Source organism: Colletotrichum fructicola (assembly GCF_000319635.2).
Source record: "Colletotrichum fructicola Nara gc5 chromosome Unknown KSG_Nara_v1_contig03, whole genome shotgun sequence".
Taxonomy (NCBI): Eukaryota; Fungi; Ascomycota; class Sordariomycetes; order Glomerellales; family Glomerellaceae; genus Colletotrichum; species Colletotrichum fructicola.
The window spans coordinates 5,334,935-5,350,131 of record NW_027094053.1 but is presented as its reverse complement, the minus strand read 5'-3'; the positions used below and the strand labels follow the sequence as shown (position 1 = coordinate 5,350,131).

The 15,197-nt window shown below is 51.4% G+C and overlaps 7 protein-coding genes across 7 annotated transcripts; 3 read left to right on the top strand and 4 right to left on the bottom strand.

Annotated features, from left to right (window-relative positions):
• Positions 1–236: 236 nt before the first annotated feature.
• On the bottom strand, positions 237–1,674 carry CGGC5_v006300 (Uncharacterized protein; the record flags this gene model as incomplete). The annotated part of the gene is made up of 6 exons (XM_032022977.2): positions 237–335; positions 397–636; positions 686–1,155; positions 1,238–1,309; positions 1,371–1,576; positions 1,658–1,674. The coding sequence occupies 6 exons, from the start codon at positions 1,672–1,674 to the stop codon at positions 237–239; spliced, it is 1,104 nt and encodes a 367-aa protein (XP_031880282.2).
• Positions 1,675–2,114: 440 nt separating this feature from the next.
• gatA-3 (4-aminobutyrate aminotransferase) lies at positions 2,115–3,795 on the bottom strand (the record flags this gene model as incomplete). Its single annotated transcript, XM_066151678.1, has 4 exons — positions 2,115–2,164; positions 2,220–3,376; positions 3,434–3,469; positions 3,530–3,795. The coding sequence occupies 4 exons, from the start codon at positions 3,793–3,795 to the stop codon at positions 2,115–2,117; spliced, it is 1,509 nt and encodes a 502-aa protein (XP_066009196.1).
• A 727-nt stretch (positions 3,796–4,522) lies between these two features.
• Positions 4,523–8,397, top strand: CGGC5_v006298 (Arginine metabolism regulation protein II; the record flags this gene model as incomplete). Its single annotated transcript, XM_066151677.1, has 5 exons — positions 4,523–5,288; positions 5,493–5,980; positions 6,037–6,957; positions 7,450–8,008; positions 8,072–8,397. 5 exons carry the CDS (start codon positions 4,523–4,525, stop codon positions 8,395–8,397), a joined length of 3,060 nt encoding a protein of 1,019 aa, XP_066009195.1.
• A 950-nt stretch (positions 8,398–9,347) lies between these two features.
• On the top strand, positions 9,348–10,529 carry cel61b-0 (Endoglucanase-7; the record flags this gene model as incomplete). Its single annotated transcript, XM_032022973.1, has 1 exon — positions 9,348–10,529. The coding sequence occupies one exon, from the start codon at positions 9,348–9,350 to the stop codon at positions 10,527–10,529; it is 1,182 nt and encodes a 393-aa protein (XP_031880286.1).
• A 613-nt stretch (positions 10,530–11,142) lies between these two features.
• On the bottom strand, positions 11,143–11,462 carry CGGC5_v006296 (uncharacterized protein; the record flags this gene model as incomplete). The annotated part of the gene is made up of 3 exons (XM_066151676.1): positions 11,143–11,189; positions 11,237–11,249; positions 11,319–11,462. The coding sequence occupies 3 exons, from the start codon at positions 11,460–11,462 to the stop codon at positions 11,143–11,145; spliced, it is 204 nt and encodes a 67-aa protein (XP_066009076.1).
• A 40-nt stretch (positions 11,463–11,502) lies between these two features.
• On the top strand, positions 11,503–12,263 carry CGGC5_v006295 (uncharacterized protein; the record flags this gene model as incomplete). Its single annotated transcript, XM_032022972.2, has 2 exons — positions 11,503–12,194; positions 12,245–12,263. 2 exons carry the CDS (start codon positions 11,503–11,505, stop codon positions 12,261–12,263), a joined length of 711 nt encoding a protein of 236 aa, XP_031880288.2.
• A 436-nt stretch (positions 12,264–12,699) lies between these two features.
• Positions 12,700–14,255, bottom strand: laeA-6 (Secondary metabolism regulator laeA; the record flags this gene model as incomplete). Its single annotated transcript, XM_032022969.1, has 8 exons — positions 12,700–12,733; positions 12,816–13,472; positions 13,540–13,580; positions 13,683–13,749; positions 13,821–13,862; positions 13,926–14,021; positions 14,094–14,158; positions 14,232–14,255. 8 exons carry the CDS (start codon positions 14,253–14,255, stop codon positions 12,700–12,702), a joined length of 1,026 nt encoding a protein of 341 aa, XP_031880240.1.
• Positions 14,256–15,197: the final 942 nt, after the last annotated feature.

Below are 15,197 nucleotides of genomic sequence, written 5' to 3'. Positions count from 1 at the left end.
ACTGCATATGGCTCTCCGATCTTATTCTTCATCCAAATCTGTAAACATGTCTCGGATACCATACTCGTCGCGGACACCTTCCTGATAGATGCCTCCATGATGAGGGGCATCAAGCAGCTCAAGTTGAAATGAGGGGCATTAACCCCACCATCATTGACGATAAGGGGTGTGATAGCTGGCGTGGTCCCTGAATTACCCCTCCATTTGCGGACAGGGTAGCTCCAGGTCATGAGAAATCAGAGACTGTAGTCCAGCTGAATTGTGATGGTGTCAGACTTGATTAATTGCGCCACCTGATTGTGTTGTGTGTGATGTGGAAATGACTTGATTTTTATCTATCTACAAGCTTTAGATTTGTGCAGCAAATGACATTGTTCAGAGGTTGCTTCGCTGTACCTCGGCCTCGCGCTCAACCGCCTTAGGAATTTCGTCTAGCAGACTCTCGCCCGCAGGCGCCCACCCGAGCAACTCCTTGCCCCTGATCGCCTCGCTACGCGCATTGGTTCCGAAGAGTACAGCTCCGTGAGGGAGCAGAGTGTTTGCGTCTTCGGGGTTGAGGACCTCGACATCGTCTGAGGGGATGAGTCCCTTCTTCGCGGCGGCCGTAGCGACAAGCTTCGAGATCTCGCCAAAAGACTGCACACATTAGCAAGTGATCCAGTAGAAATAGGGCAACAGGACTTACAATCTCGCCCAAACCAGTGAGATACAGGCCATTCTCATTCCAGACCTGCGCATCGGCCTTGCCCTCAACAGCCTTCTCAACCAACTTCACAAACAGCTGGCTGACATCCTCAACGTGAACATTGCCCCAGCGGCTCAGGCCCTTGCCGACCTGAATGCCTCGCTTGCGCTCCAGTGTTGTCTTGGCCAGCGCAGGGACTTGGACGCTGCGCTTGTTGCCAGGACCGAGGCCTTGGCCGTAAATGATAGGCGGGAAGACCAGCGCAGTGTTGATCTTCGATTCTTCGGCCGCGACCTGGAGAATGTAGTTGTCAATGGCGCGACTCGGGTGGCGCTGGATGATGGAGCGGATGTCGGTGATGCCAGTGAGATCGTTGAAGACGAGGTCGCTTCCGTCGCCGGGGGCGCGGTTCTTGTCTGCCAGCTCGGCCGCGGCGAGAGCGCTAGCACCAGAAACTTGGACCCAGTGTGCTACAAGGACACCAAAATCAGCATGAGTTCAATTGAGTCCATTCAGTGGCGACGAGAATAAGGAAACTGGAAGATTGCTCACATGGCTTCTGGCTAGAGGCAAGGGCCTTGTGAATAGTCTCGACGCTCTTGAGGTGGCCAGTTGAGGCCAGGTCTGGGGAGTCATCGTTAGCAATCCGAACAATGCATTAGACGCATGGCCTGCCGAAACTTACGAAGGATAACATCAGCGTTAGAAGCTTCGCGAGCTAAAATATCGGCGCTGTCCAAGTCTCCCTCGACAACTTCTACGTCCTTAAATGTGCCGGTAATAATCTTGCCCTTTGCGCTGTCGCGCACCAGTGCTCTGATGGCATATTCAGGGTGCGACTTGGTCAACAGCGATAGGACAGTGCCGCCAATGTAGCCTGTGGCTCCGGTCCTGGTCCTCTGGTTAGCGTTTACTTGCACTTACATGGGGGCTCTGAGTCAGTCTATCGGTGATTCCTAGAGGGCGCCTTACAGGAAGATCTTTGCCATTGCGTGGTTTTCGTAGCAGACAGGTTCAAAAACTTGAGTAGCGAACAGCAATTGAGGTTGAAAGCGCATGAGGAGAGATTGAGTTATGTACCTTGCTGGAAGCTCTGTGTCCTGGCATGTGCAATTGGATATATACGGCGTCGACGAGCACCTCGGGCTCGCCTTCCAAACATGGGGTAGTACAGGGGGTCCAGATTACCAATGCAGTAGCTGTCTACGCGCCCTGTAGAATTACACAATCCACTACTTCATTGCGTCACGGCCAACATCGTTGTTTTCACACCAATTGTTCACGATGATTCTGTTCAGCTGGTCCACTTCAACCTCTTCTAAGGTGAATCTGTCGTTCGAGAACAATCTATCATGGCATTGATTATTTCAGCGCCACGTTTTCACCCAAATTTTCGATCTCATGGTCCCATTCCCACGGCTTACTGAGCCTACGATAGCCGCTTGAACACGCTCTCCAACACTTCAAGGAAAATATCGGCTGTTTTCGAAGTTAGCATCGTGCTCTTCAACTCAGTGATGGCAGCCTATCTTACCGTGATTCTTCTGGAACACCAGCATTGGCCTTAGGCGAATGGCAGCGTCACCGCTGCCGCCCATGTTGACACCTTTGGCCTTGGCGAGCGCTAGCACTTCTTCTCTCCTAGGGGCATCCCAAGCGATGAAGGTGCCACGGTCTTTACCGCGGAGGTTCTGGACGTGTTGCGGGTATTTGCTCGCCAGCTTCTCCAACTCGCCAAACAGATATTCTCCAACCTTTGCAGTGTGCTCAACTAGGCCATTCTTCTGGATTTCTCCGTAAATAGCCTTGAACAACAGCGCTCGGACAGGGTCGCCCATCCAAGTGTTGAATTGACGGTAAGGCTTATCCGGCCTCAAACCAGCATCACCAAAGTAGAAGCCTGCAGCCTGGGCCTTCTTGGAGAAGGTCACCATATCCGGCGGCGAGGACAAGTTCCAGTGCTCATGAGCCCAGAATTTTCCAGTCGCTCCGACACCAGTCTGCACCTCATCAACAATCAGCAAGACGCCCTTGCGCTTCGTAAGCTCTCTGAGACCCTGGAAGAAAGCTGGCGAGGCATGGTTGTCGCCGCCCTCTGATTGAACAGGCTCGACGACGACTGCCGCAACTGTCTGCTTGGCCTCCTCCAACAAACGCTCTGTCTCTTCGAGGCATCTCTTCTCTTCAGCCGCGTTCTCTGCAGCGAACTGGTCCAAAGGATACTTCAACTGAGGGAAAGGTGCAACGGGCCAATCGAATGCTGGTACGTCGAGCTTGTGGATAGGCTTGCTTCGCGTCGTCGACAAGCTACCAAACAGGCGACCATGAAAGCCCTTCTGGAACGACATAATGGAGTACTTCTTGGCGCCAGGTGCTTGGTTCACCATGACGGACTCCAGCTCAGCAGCACTGAAGTCGGCCCCACCACGCTCTTGTGTTCCTTTCCAGATGCAGGCCGCCTTGTACGCTGTCTCGTTCGCATCGGAGCCGGTTGTGGCAGTAAAGACCTGGTTCAGACCTTTGGGGGCGGCTTTCAGAATGCCGGTCTCCAGCAGTTCCGCATAGTCTGTTGAAGGAAAGCTTCCAAGTGCCGGTCTACTGGCGATTGCTCGGATCATCGCAGGACTGGTCGACGCCTTGTTGAGTTCTGGATTGTTGTAGCCGAGAGGAATTGAAGCGATCTGTGCGAAACTGCAAAATGACTCTGGTCAGAGTTAGACCTCCGGTAAACAAGGTAGGCAGACTTACACATCGAGGAACTGGTTGCCATCGGCATCCACGAGACTTCAGTTGTAACAGTTTAGAATGAAGCTTTTGCACAAGAATGATATATCATCGGCTTACTAGTTTCCGATGGACTTCTCATAGTCGACAAGTGTATTTGCGCTGCGAGTGTCAAAGACCTGTTCCAGCTTCGCAAGTCCTTCCTTCACCTTTGGCCCAGGCACCGAGGAAGTGACAACTCTAGGCTCAGAGGGCTCGCCTAGGAAGGCAGCAGGAGCTTGGTTGCATGTCGCGGCAGAAAACCTGCGAACACTGCTTTTCTGCTGAGGGCAACGCCGAGTGGCAGCTGCCAGGGTAAGCGGGCGGGAATGTCGGAGACTTGCCATCATGACTCTGCCGTTCAAATGCTGGTATTCGAATATTAGAAACAACTCAGCAAATCAGGAGCTCCTCCGGACCTGATCTCTGGGTTCAAGAAAGCTTTTGAGCCACCTGTGGACTTACACGACCTGTCCCGGAACTCAGCTCGTCGCGCAAGCATGCCCATCAAATGGTGGGTCTTCTCGGCACTTTCTTCTTCCCATTCTGGACTGTGAAAGAAGGGCCATAACTTCAACGGCATTCCCGATCAGCCACGAAGCATTCCCATGACTAAAATCCTGGGGAAATCGATGTTCGGGTCGCTGTTCCGGCATCATCCTAGACCGAGAAAGTCCGGTCCGGCCCCCTGAAGTGGCTTCCCCACATCCGCTAGCGCCGATAAGTGCGTCGCGGAAACCTTCCTCGTTTTGAAAAGCAAGGGAAAAGGAGCCAAATCTGGTATCTTGACTCTTCTCACTTCACACAACTGCCCGTGATCGCTGCAACACGGTCTTGGCTTGTCTCCAGAAAGCGACTCCGCCAACATCGAAACCCCGCGATACGACGATATCTTGACTCCGCCATTTTCCCCGCTGACTTTCCTTTAAGTGACGACAAGAAGCCTCGGAATCAGGCCAGTCGGGAATACAAGCCTGAAATGCTCCTCGCCTCTGCCTCCTGAGAACAGCCAGCACGCAATACGACTATCTCCCGTTTCTGTCTCTCGCTTTGCCCTGCCTTACCTCATCGACAATGCCTGCCACGACCAGAAGCAAAGGGCCCAGTAATTCCGGGGCGGCCACCCGGAAGAACCAGCAGAGCCAGAAGCCTTCTCGGGGAAAGCCACAGTCAACGACAGCAAGCAATAACGCAAAGAGGGTCCCGCGCTCGAGGACGTTTACTGGTTGCCGTACCTGCAGAAGCCGACACCTCAAGTGTGACGAGGCCCGCCCGATATGTTCCTCCTGCCGCCGTCTGAATCTTGTATGCGAAGGCTACGACGGTCAGCTCCTGTGGGTTCCCGATCCGCTGTGCTCGGCCTCGGGCGACCAGAAGCATGCCTCCTCCTCGCACCGTGGCACGTCGTACCGATACCCGCTCTTCACCGAGGATGAACGCAACTCCATGGCCGTCGAGATTGTCGAGAGCATGGGCGATCGCTCGGCTGGCGACATTGTTCTCGACCTCGACGAGAAGAGCGTTCACGGCGTGGACGAGGTATGCTTAGACGGTCCCTTTGGGGTTTTCAGAGCGTTCGAAGGCGATTCCATCACGAATTTGGACACGTCGTCTTCCCCTCTCCTGCAACAGTCGGAGAGCTCCCCGACTTCATCACCAGCAGAAGCCTTGCCCGATCTCGTCGGCGGCGAACTGCTGGACGATGACGTTGAAGAAGTGGTGATTGAGCCATGGTCCGTTCCCGACGACCATATCGCGATACAACCGTCGTTTCTGCCTGGACACTTTGACGCTTTCGGTGCAGACGCCATGATGAACCTCGGCCAACCATGGATGCATGGTGAGGGCACAGGAAGCCTCAGTAATATGATGTCGATGGACGGTTCTTTTTCGGCACTGGACTTGCTTTTCTCTCCCACTTCACCGCGGACTCCTGCTATGGCCCATATAGACCAAGCCCATAGTCATCATACACACCATCAACAAGAACCGAACCAACTTCAACTGCCAGATCAACAGCAGCAAGACACTGACCACGTGCAAGAGGATGCCAACAACGCTACCAGCCCACCATCGGACATGAACCTACCAATACCGCGCAAGGTTTCCACGCCGTTCACTAACAACCTACCCGGCGTTACGCCATGCCTACCAACACATGCCGCCTCCCTCTTACGATACTACAAGTCCATCGACTCATCATCATCTGTCAAGGGCATGAGAATATCACCGTGGCAACTCTGGCTTCTGCCTTGCGCATTAGAAACCTTTGCTGAGCTTTCTCTTTGGAACACTACCACCCATACCCGGCATAGCATTCTCTGTACATTACTGGCTAGGAGCGCTTTTCACTTGCACAGGTCACTCAAGACGGATGAGAAAGCAGCATCACAGTGGCTGGAGGTCGGTCTGGACTACCAGAAGAGCGCACAATCGCATCTGAAGATGGCACTACAAAGCGAGTCGGACGAGACCAGTCAAGCCAAGTACAATGAGATTCTTATGGCTATCCTCGCCACTGCCATGGTTTCGGTCAGTATAGCATGCGCTCCCGCCGTGATTGGCTTCTTATTCTAACAACTGCATAGGTACTCTATAATGGCTCTCGCGCGGTCAAAATCTTCCTCCTCGACGCCGAACGACTCATCCGTCTCCGGGGCCTTTCGATGCCCAGGTCCTTTAACATTCGTGTCCTACACCACGTCTACACACACCTGCGTGTAATCGCAGAAAGTACCGATATATCTAGCGACAACGCTCCGAAGACAGGCCAAGCCCTATCAGCCCAGGCTCAGGCGCAAGCAGCAACCGAGATGGCCGTCTCGCTCCGCAAGTTCCGTATTGCAGAAGACTCTCTCGGTGCCGACCTTGACATCTCTCGCGAGAAGCCTGCCGAGGTCGGGTACGCGGACATTCACCTCGACATTTCGGGCCACTGGCCTGTCACGATGTATCCTGATATCTATGGCGTACCCGAGTCCCTGATGACGCTACTGTCTCAGACCATCAGCTTCGCCAATGAGAAGGCCAAATTGGAGGCCATCGCACTATACGACCCTCGTGTCTCGGCAGGCTTGTCGAGGCATGTCAAGATGCTGGAGCAACACATCTGGTCGTGGTCTCTTGATTCTTCCGATAATCAAAGCGGTCCCAGCAGACCTCGGGAACTCATGAACAGGGACGCCAGGCTCATCGATCACCCCATCATCAAGTCCTTGACACTAGCGATGCATCAGGCGTTGATAATCTACTTCTACCGCAGGGTGTACAACATGAGCGCCATGGTCATCCAAGATGCCGTGCGCAAGACTCTGGATTATATACAGCCCTGTCTAGAGGAGACGGCAGACGACCATGACTTCGCTACCAGCATTGGGTGGGCTGGGTTCATTGCCGCCTGCGAAGCTACGACGCCCGATCTTCAGGAACAAGGAAAGCTGATTCTGGAGTCTATTGATACCCAAGGCGTTATTTTCGGGGCGGATAAGCCGAGCGTGTTGGCTCAAAGCGTATGGGATAAAAGGAAAGAGACAGGGGATTGGACTTTGAGTTGGCCAGATTTGATGCAAAGCAGCATGACTAGATGATACAGCATGGGTTTGATGGTGCAAAATTTGCTTACAGAAAAGCTTTCCCTCGACTGGTGGCTTCATGCCACCCTCCATATTTGGTGGGTCTAGCAGCAGGTCAGAGTGCTAATGGAGAATGGGTGACCATCATCCCATGAAATAACTGCACTCGCACCGGCGAGGAAATTTGCTGCTACAAACTATGCAATTGTAATGAACCTTTGCATCATTTTCATTGTTTTCGCGGCATCGCGCTGATATTATTGACTGGAGCCGGTCCTGTTTCGGCTTCCGCGGAGGACCGGAGCGGAACGGGCGGGTTGATGCACTCGCCGAAGCCCCGGTTTCTCATCCTTGGCCGGTCCGTCTCCGGCTCTCCTTAAATATTAAAGGCTGCTCGTTTATCCCATCAGGAAACATCTCCTTGAACAGCTACTTGTGCTTGGCATTCTTCATCATCTCGTCATCATATCCGAAATGGCATCCGACTCCGATTATTCGCCGGCGCAGCTACTTGAGCACGCCCAAACTGATGTACGACTCCCCGTAGCAGAGCCGCTCCTCTCTGCCATTCTCTCTCGCCCCCCTTTCATAAATGTCGCCGGTACATTCAATACCAGGGACGCTGGATTGGTTCCGGGCAGTCCTATTCGGCAAGGTTACGTGTTTCGCTCTGGGGCTCTCGAGAATCTTGAGGATATCGGCAAAGAGCAAATCGCAGGTCAACTCGGCATCAAGAGAATATTCGATTTGAGAACGAGCTATGAGCGTGAAAAGTATCCCGAACCAGATGTACCGGGTGTTAACATAACGTGGATCCCAAATTCATACAGCAACACTGTCGATATCAACGACTATGTTAATGGGGGTGGCGAAGAAGGCTACTGCAAGATGTACATGGACATCATGGAAACGTACGCGCCAACCATGAAGACTGTCCTTGAACACGTCAGAGATCGGCCACAGGAACCATTTCTTTTTCACTGCGCGCGTGAGTTACTGCCCCTAATCTCTTCGCGGTTTCAGTTGTCACTAACCCATACCTGCTCCAAAGTCGGCCGGGATAGAACTGGTATTCTTTCAGGCTTCCTATTGTCCCTCGCTGGCGCTAATGCGGAGACGATTGCTCTGGACTACATGATCACCCGAATTGGTTCGGAGCCCGTCCGTGAGCTATTGCTTCAGCGGGCGATAGAAGAGCACAATTACAACTTTGATGTTCCTGTTTTTCACAATCTTTGCAGTCTCCGATTGTCGACGTGGCAACTATTCACGAGGGAGGTAACAGCTAAATATGGAGGTTTTGAGAAGTACGCCATGGTCAGACTTGGATTTTCTCGAGACGAAGTGGAACGAATCGCTGGCCACTTGAGAGCATAGATAATAGCGTCACTTGTGCGACGGGTTTGCTTGGGAGTCTAGACAATCTATCCATCCAAGTCTGCATCTTGAGGCTATCTGTAAAAGCTCAACGAGAGCTTATTAGGTTTTAAAATTAAGGATCATTGCATTCGGTCATTACTAGGCATGGGTGGCTCCCGCTACGATACCTGCAAGTGAAACCCGAGATATGCGACCACCTCGGGTGGCTTGCTGGCCAACTACCCACCAAACTAGGCCAGCATTGGCCAGGAAGAATCACGAAGCTTGAAAATATCTGAGCACAGCCCCATCAAAAAACGGTATTCCGGACGATATACCTTCTAGAGTAAATCTATCCTGTGGTGTGGCTTTTTGTGTGTGTGTCACCTGGTTGAAGCCTGGCATCAAATTTCATGATGTTTAATCCGCCAGTATCACGTTTGGAAAACCCTGAGCTTTTGATCGGCAAGATCATCAGATCCGGCTTTTCGACCACATTGGGGCAATGTGTGCGCCGGTGCTAGCTGGTCATCTGTAGAGTATGGAGTCTTTTAGCGCCGTAGTTACAAGACGCAACTCTAGAGGCCTGGGGTAATGTTACACATTGATCTATCGGAGATTTTATTGCTAGATAGACGCAGAAACTGTGCGTTGTGATACTCGCGCTGCTGTTTCACCACCATTCGCTTGAGTAGAACTGAATCTCCACGTCCTGCAGCAGTGCTACTGCTTCATGCAACCCACTTGAAAGGGAGATTCTTTAAGTAAGATGCGAAGTCACATAGGTTAACGTTATTCAAGATATAAACCTGCTGGGTTTCCTTCGCAAAGTGAGAATACATTCTGAAGGCGTGTTCGTGCATTACTTCGCTATTCACATTCGTTCCATCAGTCTTTCCTATTCGGGTCTCGAGACCATCCGCTCTTTTAGTCTCAATTGCTTCTATCTCACTTCTTCATTCTACACTATGCTGCAATCCCTTCCATTTCTCGGCCTGTTCGCTAGCGTCGTAGCGGGCCACGGTGTCGTTGACAGCTTCAAGACTGACGGCGTAGAGCACCCCGGCTATCAGCTCAGCTACTACTATGACAAGAAGAATGGCAAGGAGCTTCCCGAGCTAGCTGCCTGGTCCGCCGAGAATCTTGACAGTGGCTTTGTTGCGCCCGAGAACTACACGTCTCCTGACATTGTTTGCCAGAAGAATGGTGTCTCAGCCAACTCCACTGTCAAAGTGCCTGCTGGCGGAACCGTCGAGTTTCACTGGACACGATGGGCTCACTTTGGCCCCATGATGACCTATATTGCCAGGTGTCCATCTGATGACTGCACCGATGTTGACAAGACAGCACTTGAATTTGTCAAGATAGACGAGGCTGGCATCAACTTCGATACGCAGGAATGGGCTGCTAGGACTATGGTCAACAACAACAACACTTGGGTCACCACCGTTCCGAAATCTCTCGCAGCTGGCAGCTATGTCTTTCGTCACGAGACCATCGCAGTTCACGGCTCGTTCCGAGAAGGCGGTGCTCAGAACTATCCTCAATGCTTCAACATTGAAGTCACCGGGTCCGGTACAGCAGAACCGAAGGGGGTTCGAGCCCAAGAACTGTACACCCCCACTGATCCCGGCATTTTATTCAACCCTTACAAAACACCGATTCAGAACTACACTATCCCTGGCCCTGCGCTGTTCAGGGACGGAGAAGCAGCAACCGCCACCAGTACCGCCCCGACCACGCCATACGGTCAACCATTGGTAAACAACGCGACTAGTCGATCTTTCGCCAACTCAACGGTACATGTTCCCATTCCTTCCAGGACGCCATCAAAACCTGCCGGTACCCTCTCCGCCAAGGTTGTCACGGTCATTCCCACCTCGCGTACCACCGAGACCGCAATCGCGTCTAGCTCGGCCAGCCTTCCTGCTACGCCCAAGACCGGCCCTTCAGTCCAAACAACCCAGCTTGTGTCATCCTCTGCCTGTCTGCCCACAGGATCGGAGTTATTAACCTCCAATGCAGACGCAGACACAGTTTTGAATGGCGGAGACTCGCTGCCTCAGACGTTTACTCTTGAAACCTTGATCGAGTGGCTCCGTGAGAATTTGTCCAAGAATACGCGCCGCCATCCTCGGGAGCTCCTTTAACGACTTGGGACATATTCTGTTTCTACTTTCGCTTCGTGACTGGCATCTTGACTTTCGTCGGGACGTTTTCGGACAAACGATGAAGACTTTCAAGTTTCAAGATCACGGCAATTACATGCAGACATCACCTAGCATCCATCTCAATATACGATACGATATTTTCGCAACTCGAGGGAAATGAAGAACCTTTAAGCATAATCGAGCTGCATTGTAAATGAATTTTGTCTGATTTTCGTGGGATATCTTCCGACATAACTGTTATTTGTGGGTGTAAATGACTGTTAGCCGATAACTCCATAGTACTTCATTTCCCGAGAAGGTTGGAAAGGAAAACTCTCATTCATAATCCAATGGAAGGAATTTCTTGCTCATGGCATGTCGCAAAACCCAGCGACAGCTGAATCTAAAATTGTTTGTAGGCTTTAATCATGAAAGAAGCTTGATGACAGAAAACACAAACTTACAAATGCTCTCGCTTTGTTGGCTCATAGACAGGCGATCAGTGTACCCTCTCGTACTGGGTTCTTGCATGAAAAGGCTTTCCATTCACAGTTGCTTTATTCGGGCTTTTATAAGCTGGAATTTACAATCTGCACTCCGTTGTTCCTAGCTTTCAACCAGGGCCGAGATCAAAGTACCTTAGTTGACCAAAGTCCCAGGCTGTGGTATCGAATGCAGCTAGCGCAAGTTTTGGCCTCACCACTCACATACGAAATCAAACTAACCAGTCACACAACGATGCAACCTCAGTAAGTCTATGCTTGGATACGAGCTTACGTGATGACTCACGTTACATGCCACATAACATTTGAGGCCGCTTCGACTGACGCGACTGTTGTTCCTGGGAGCTTGGAAGTTGAAAACCTTAAAGCACATGCCATCGGTCCTGGGCTCCCTCCGTTCTCGAGTTCCATCTTTCCAGTTTCCAATCATGGCAGAATCCTCACACGTCCTGGCACCAGCACTGGCAGCCATGAACCTAGACAACCACAGCCCTACAATCATCACGGCAGCCCAGCGCGCCTTGAGTAATCACCTCATCCTCTCGGAAATATTTGACTACATCAGCATGGACTGGCAGGGCTGCTGGAAGGATCGCCCTGCGGAGACCTTGCGTGAGAATCATGGCGCGGTCACAGGCTCGACGGGATCTAGAGGCGTCGAGGTTTGCGATGGGAGCGACGAAAAACGCCAAGACCATGGCAACACAGACGACAATGACGACGATGAACAGGACTGGAGTGTTCATCACTACTGCCGCGGCGGGGTTCTCCTGCGATGCATGCTGGTGAATAAGTTGTGGTTCGAATTCGCTATACCGTTTCTATGGAAGGAGCCGACGGAGATGGTCTCATATCCGTCATATAAGACCGCAATTGTGGCCATACTGAGTGCCATTGAGCCCGTACGGCGGCAACTGTATGCCAAGCACGTTGAGATAGGCTTCAACGAGGGCCGCGACAATGAGGACCTCACAGAACTGGAATTTCCACGGCTGAGAGAAATGCAGTTGAGAACGGACTACGAAATTAATTTACCTAAGCTCAATGGGCATGGAGTCAAGACCCTTACCGTGGATCCCCGATATGAGCCATGCTATCCTGAGGTCTATACCCTAACTCAGGACCGCATGAACGAGTTGCTGGATCAGATCGCGGTATTTTTGTTGGATAGGCCACGTTTGCGTCTTGATAATGGAAGCTAATTCATGACAGGAAAGTTTTCCTGATGTAGAAAATTTCAGTATTTGCGATAGCGCTCTGGCTTATCCAGGCACGATGGAGCGATTTAAAACACGTATGCCCAAGCTTGTGAGCTTTGATCATAGTTTCGTCACTGAGCAAAGCCACTCGTCTTGGTGAGCAGTTGTTGGGTAACCTTGCGACGGACATGAAATTTGATTCTTCACATGGGACCGTAAATACGGGCAGCTTAGCAATGGGTACATGATGACAGCGACATGGGTAACCGGAAAGGGCCGTACTTTGCGCACAAAACATAGGTGACATTTCCTCGTTGCTTGATATGTTCAATATCGGTTCTCTATTGCATTACACATTTTGCCGTGAACTTTCGTACGTGACGGTTCATCCGATCTCACATTGTAACACCAGATGTCTGCCCCAAGTACGCGACAAGATGCGACGCATGGCTACCGGAGACCACAGTCTCAAGCCTCTGGCTTTCGGCCGTAAACCATGTGACTAGGCGTTGGTTAGTCTCCATGTTTCCATGACCAACATCTAAACGACTGGGGTTGCCATTGAGTTGAGGAGATTAACTTACTAGTTGAAGTACGGCATTGCACTTTTTTTTCGCAATTCATTGCGCATTCCAGCAATGAAGACAAGGAGCTCCTCGTAAGTCCATCCCAGAATCTCACTGAGCGGCCTGAGCGCCCAGCCTTCAAGTCCTTGATCGACATACAGGCCCGCGTATTCTCCAACCTCCTTCAAGTAGGGATCTTTGGCCCATGGTCCGACAGGGACCCTCCACTTCTTGTGCACGATGTCGACGAAGCCTGCTCTTCTCATACAAGTTTCCATGATGATGGGGTTCTGGCCATCGTCTTGGGCGACACGAAAAGTCTTGCCAATAATGTCACCAGCTTGCCAAAATAGCGGGGCCCATTGTTTGAAGACGTGCTTGGGGTCTTTTTCGATCTCTTCGTTCTGCGAGCGGACTTGGCTGTCGGCCTCGACGCTCTCGAACCAGCCACCAGGCTTCAGATGTCGGAAGGCCTGGTCGTAGAGCTTCTGCCAGTTATCGATGCCGCCAAAGAGGCCTCGGGCGTGAATGAAGTCGAACTCATCAGGCTTAAAGGTCCAATCAAGCTGAGCATCATCAATGAAGAATTGACAGTTTGGCGGAACCCAGCCTGGTTGAATTGGCGATATATCAATTCCGATGACGTCAAAGTCCTCATTCTCCTCTGCAACGTCACTAGCCACGATTGTCGTTAGCATCAAATCCACACAAAAAGCGAGTGGATACAAGGTGAAGAACATACATAGCCCATACTCCTGTTCCAGTCCCAACGTCTAGAACTTTCTGTAGGCCATTAGTAAAGGAACACAGTACAGCCTCAATGAACATCGGTCACTAGCTACGATGAGCTCTAGCTACACGATGGAGCAAATAAGAGTGACTTACTAGATTTCTGCCTTGGATAGGAGCGCCAAATAGATGGTTGTCCATAAGCAACATCATGAAATGATGTCTTTTTATTATGTCAGTTCCAGCCAAACAGCGCGTCGACGAAGCTCGCATGATATCTCTGTGATCACTCACGTAATGTCAAAGCCCTCGATTTGCTGCTCGTCATTTGGCGCCCTGGGTCGATTAGAGAGCCGACAGTATAATGGAACCGAGCGAAGGCCGTTCGCTTGCACTCACCAATAATCAATGGTGTTGGAAGTCTGGAATGTTCTTCCGCGAATAGTGCGGTACTCCCGAATGCTAGAACTTAGAGACGATGTTGATTGATGCAAACTAAAAATGGAAGTGCCACAGATGTCAGCCTCTGGGTCTGGCTACGACCTCCGAGTGGGCAAGAACTCGTACCTCCCTGCATCTGAATATCCATCGTCTGGAGTCTCAACAGGTTCCTGGACTTGGAGCGCTGGTTCCTTGAGTGATGTTAGCAGACGAAAGCAACACCGAAATGAATTCTTTGGGGTGTGGATGACGAGTGGTGCTTACAATCTGAGCCGGTTCGTCAGCCATTGTAGTTATAAGATCCGCCCTTGGTGAGGTTCGAATCTGGGCAGGCAGGTGGGAGAATGTCTCGAGTGAGAAAGGGGGAAGGGGAAAAGCGAGGGAACATAAGAGGGGGGCAACAAGAAAAGAAAACATCAGGCCAAGCACGAAAGAATGCCGGGTCGGATACAGGCACGTGGAACGATAGCAACAGCAGGCCTGGTACATTTTAGGACCAACAAAGCAATCCAAGCCCGCTCATGCATCGAGGATGCAGAGCAAACCCCGCAGAAATCTTGTCACGGAAAGTGTAGCCTTGCCCTGGCTTTCTGTTCGCCCGTACATACTTATTGGGCATCATTTTGACCCCAGATGATTGTTTCAGGGAATCTCCTTCCCAATATCCAGGCGTCATCTGATTAACTGGAAGCGAGAGTCAGAAACATCTTCAGCGATGGCCCGTAAAAGCGGCCTTGGTCGCAGTGTCCTGTCAGCGTATGACTGATCATACGACAGACGAGAATTTGTGGGGGCTTTCCGCATAGACGAGATGGTAACGTACGTTGCAGGTCCACATTGAAGTGACGAGACGAGCACGTTGGTTGGCTATTGGAAAGCGAGTGTGCCGCTCGCCGGTCTCCAGACGAATCATATGTGAGCACACACGCAAAAGTCCGACGTCAACAGGGGTCGGCACGACTTCCCCGTCTGCAAGGCTGCAAGGTTCGTAAATCTCGTGAGATGGTGGAGGAGACAGATCGTGGCTCAAGATGGTATCCATTGGTCTTTATCGCCTTGCTGGTGACTGGTATTCTATTTGGTCATCCAAAATTTCTCATGCTTATACAATCATGAAGGAATCAATAAACCTATTACCTCAATTGCAGCGACCAGTGTTTTATGTGAACATAAATCGCCACGTGCCCAGGTTGAGAGTGAGGACGATTGCTTCAATCCAATAACCTGCCG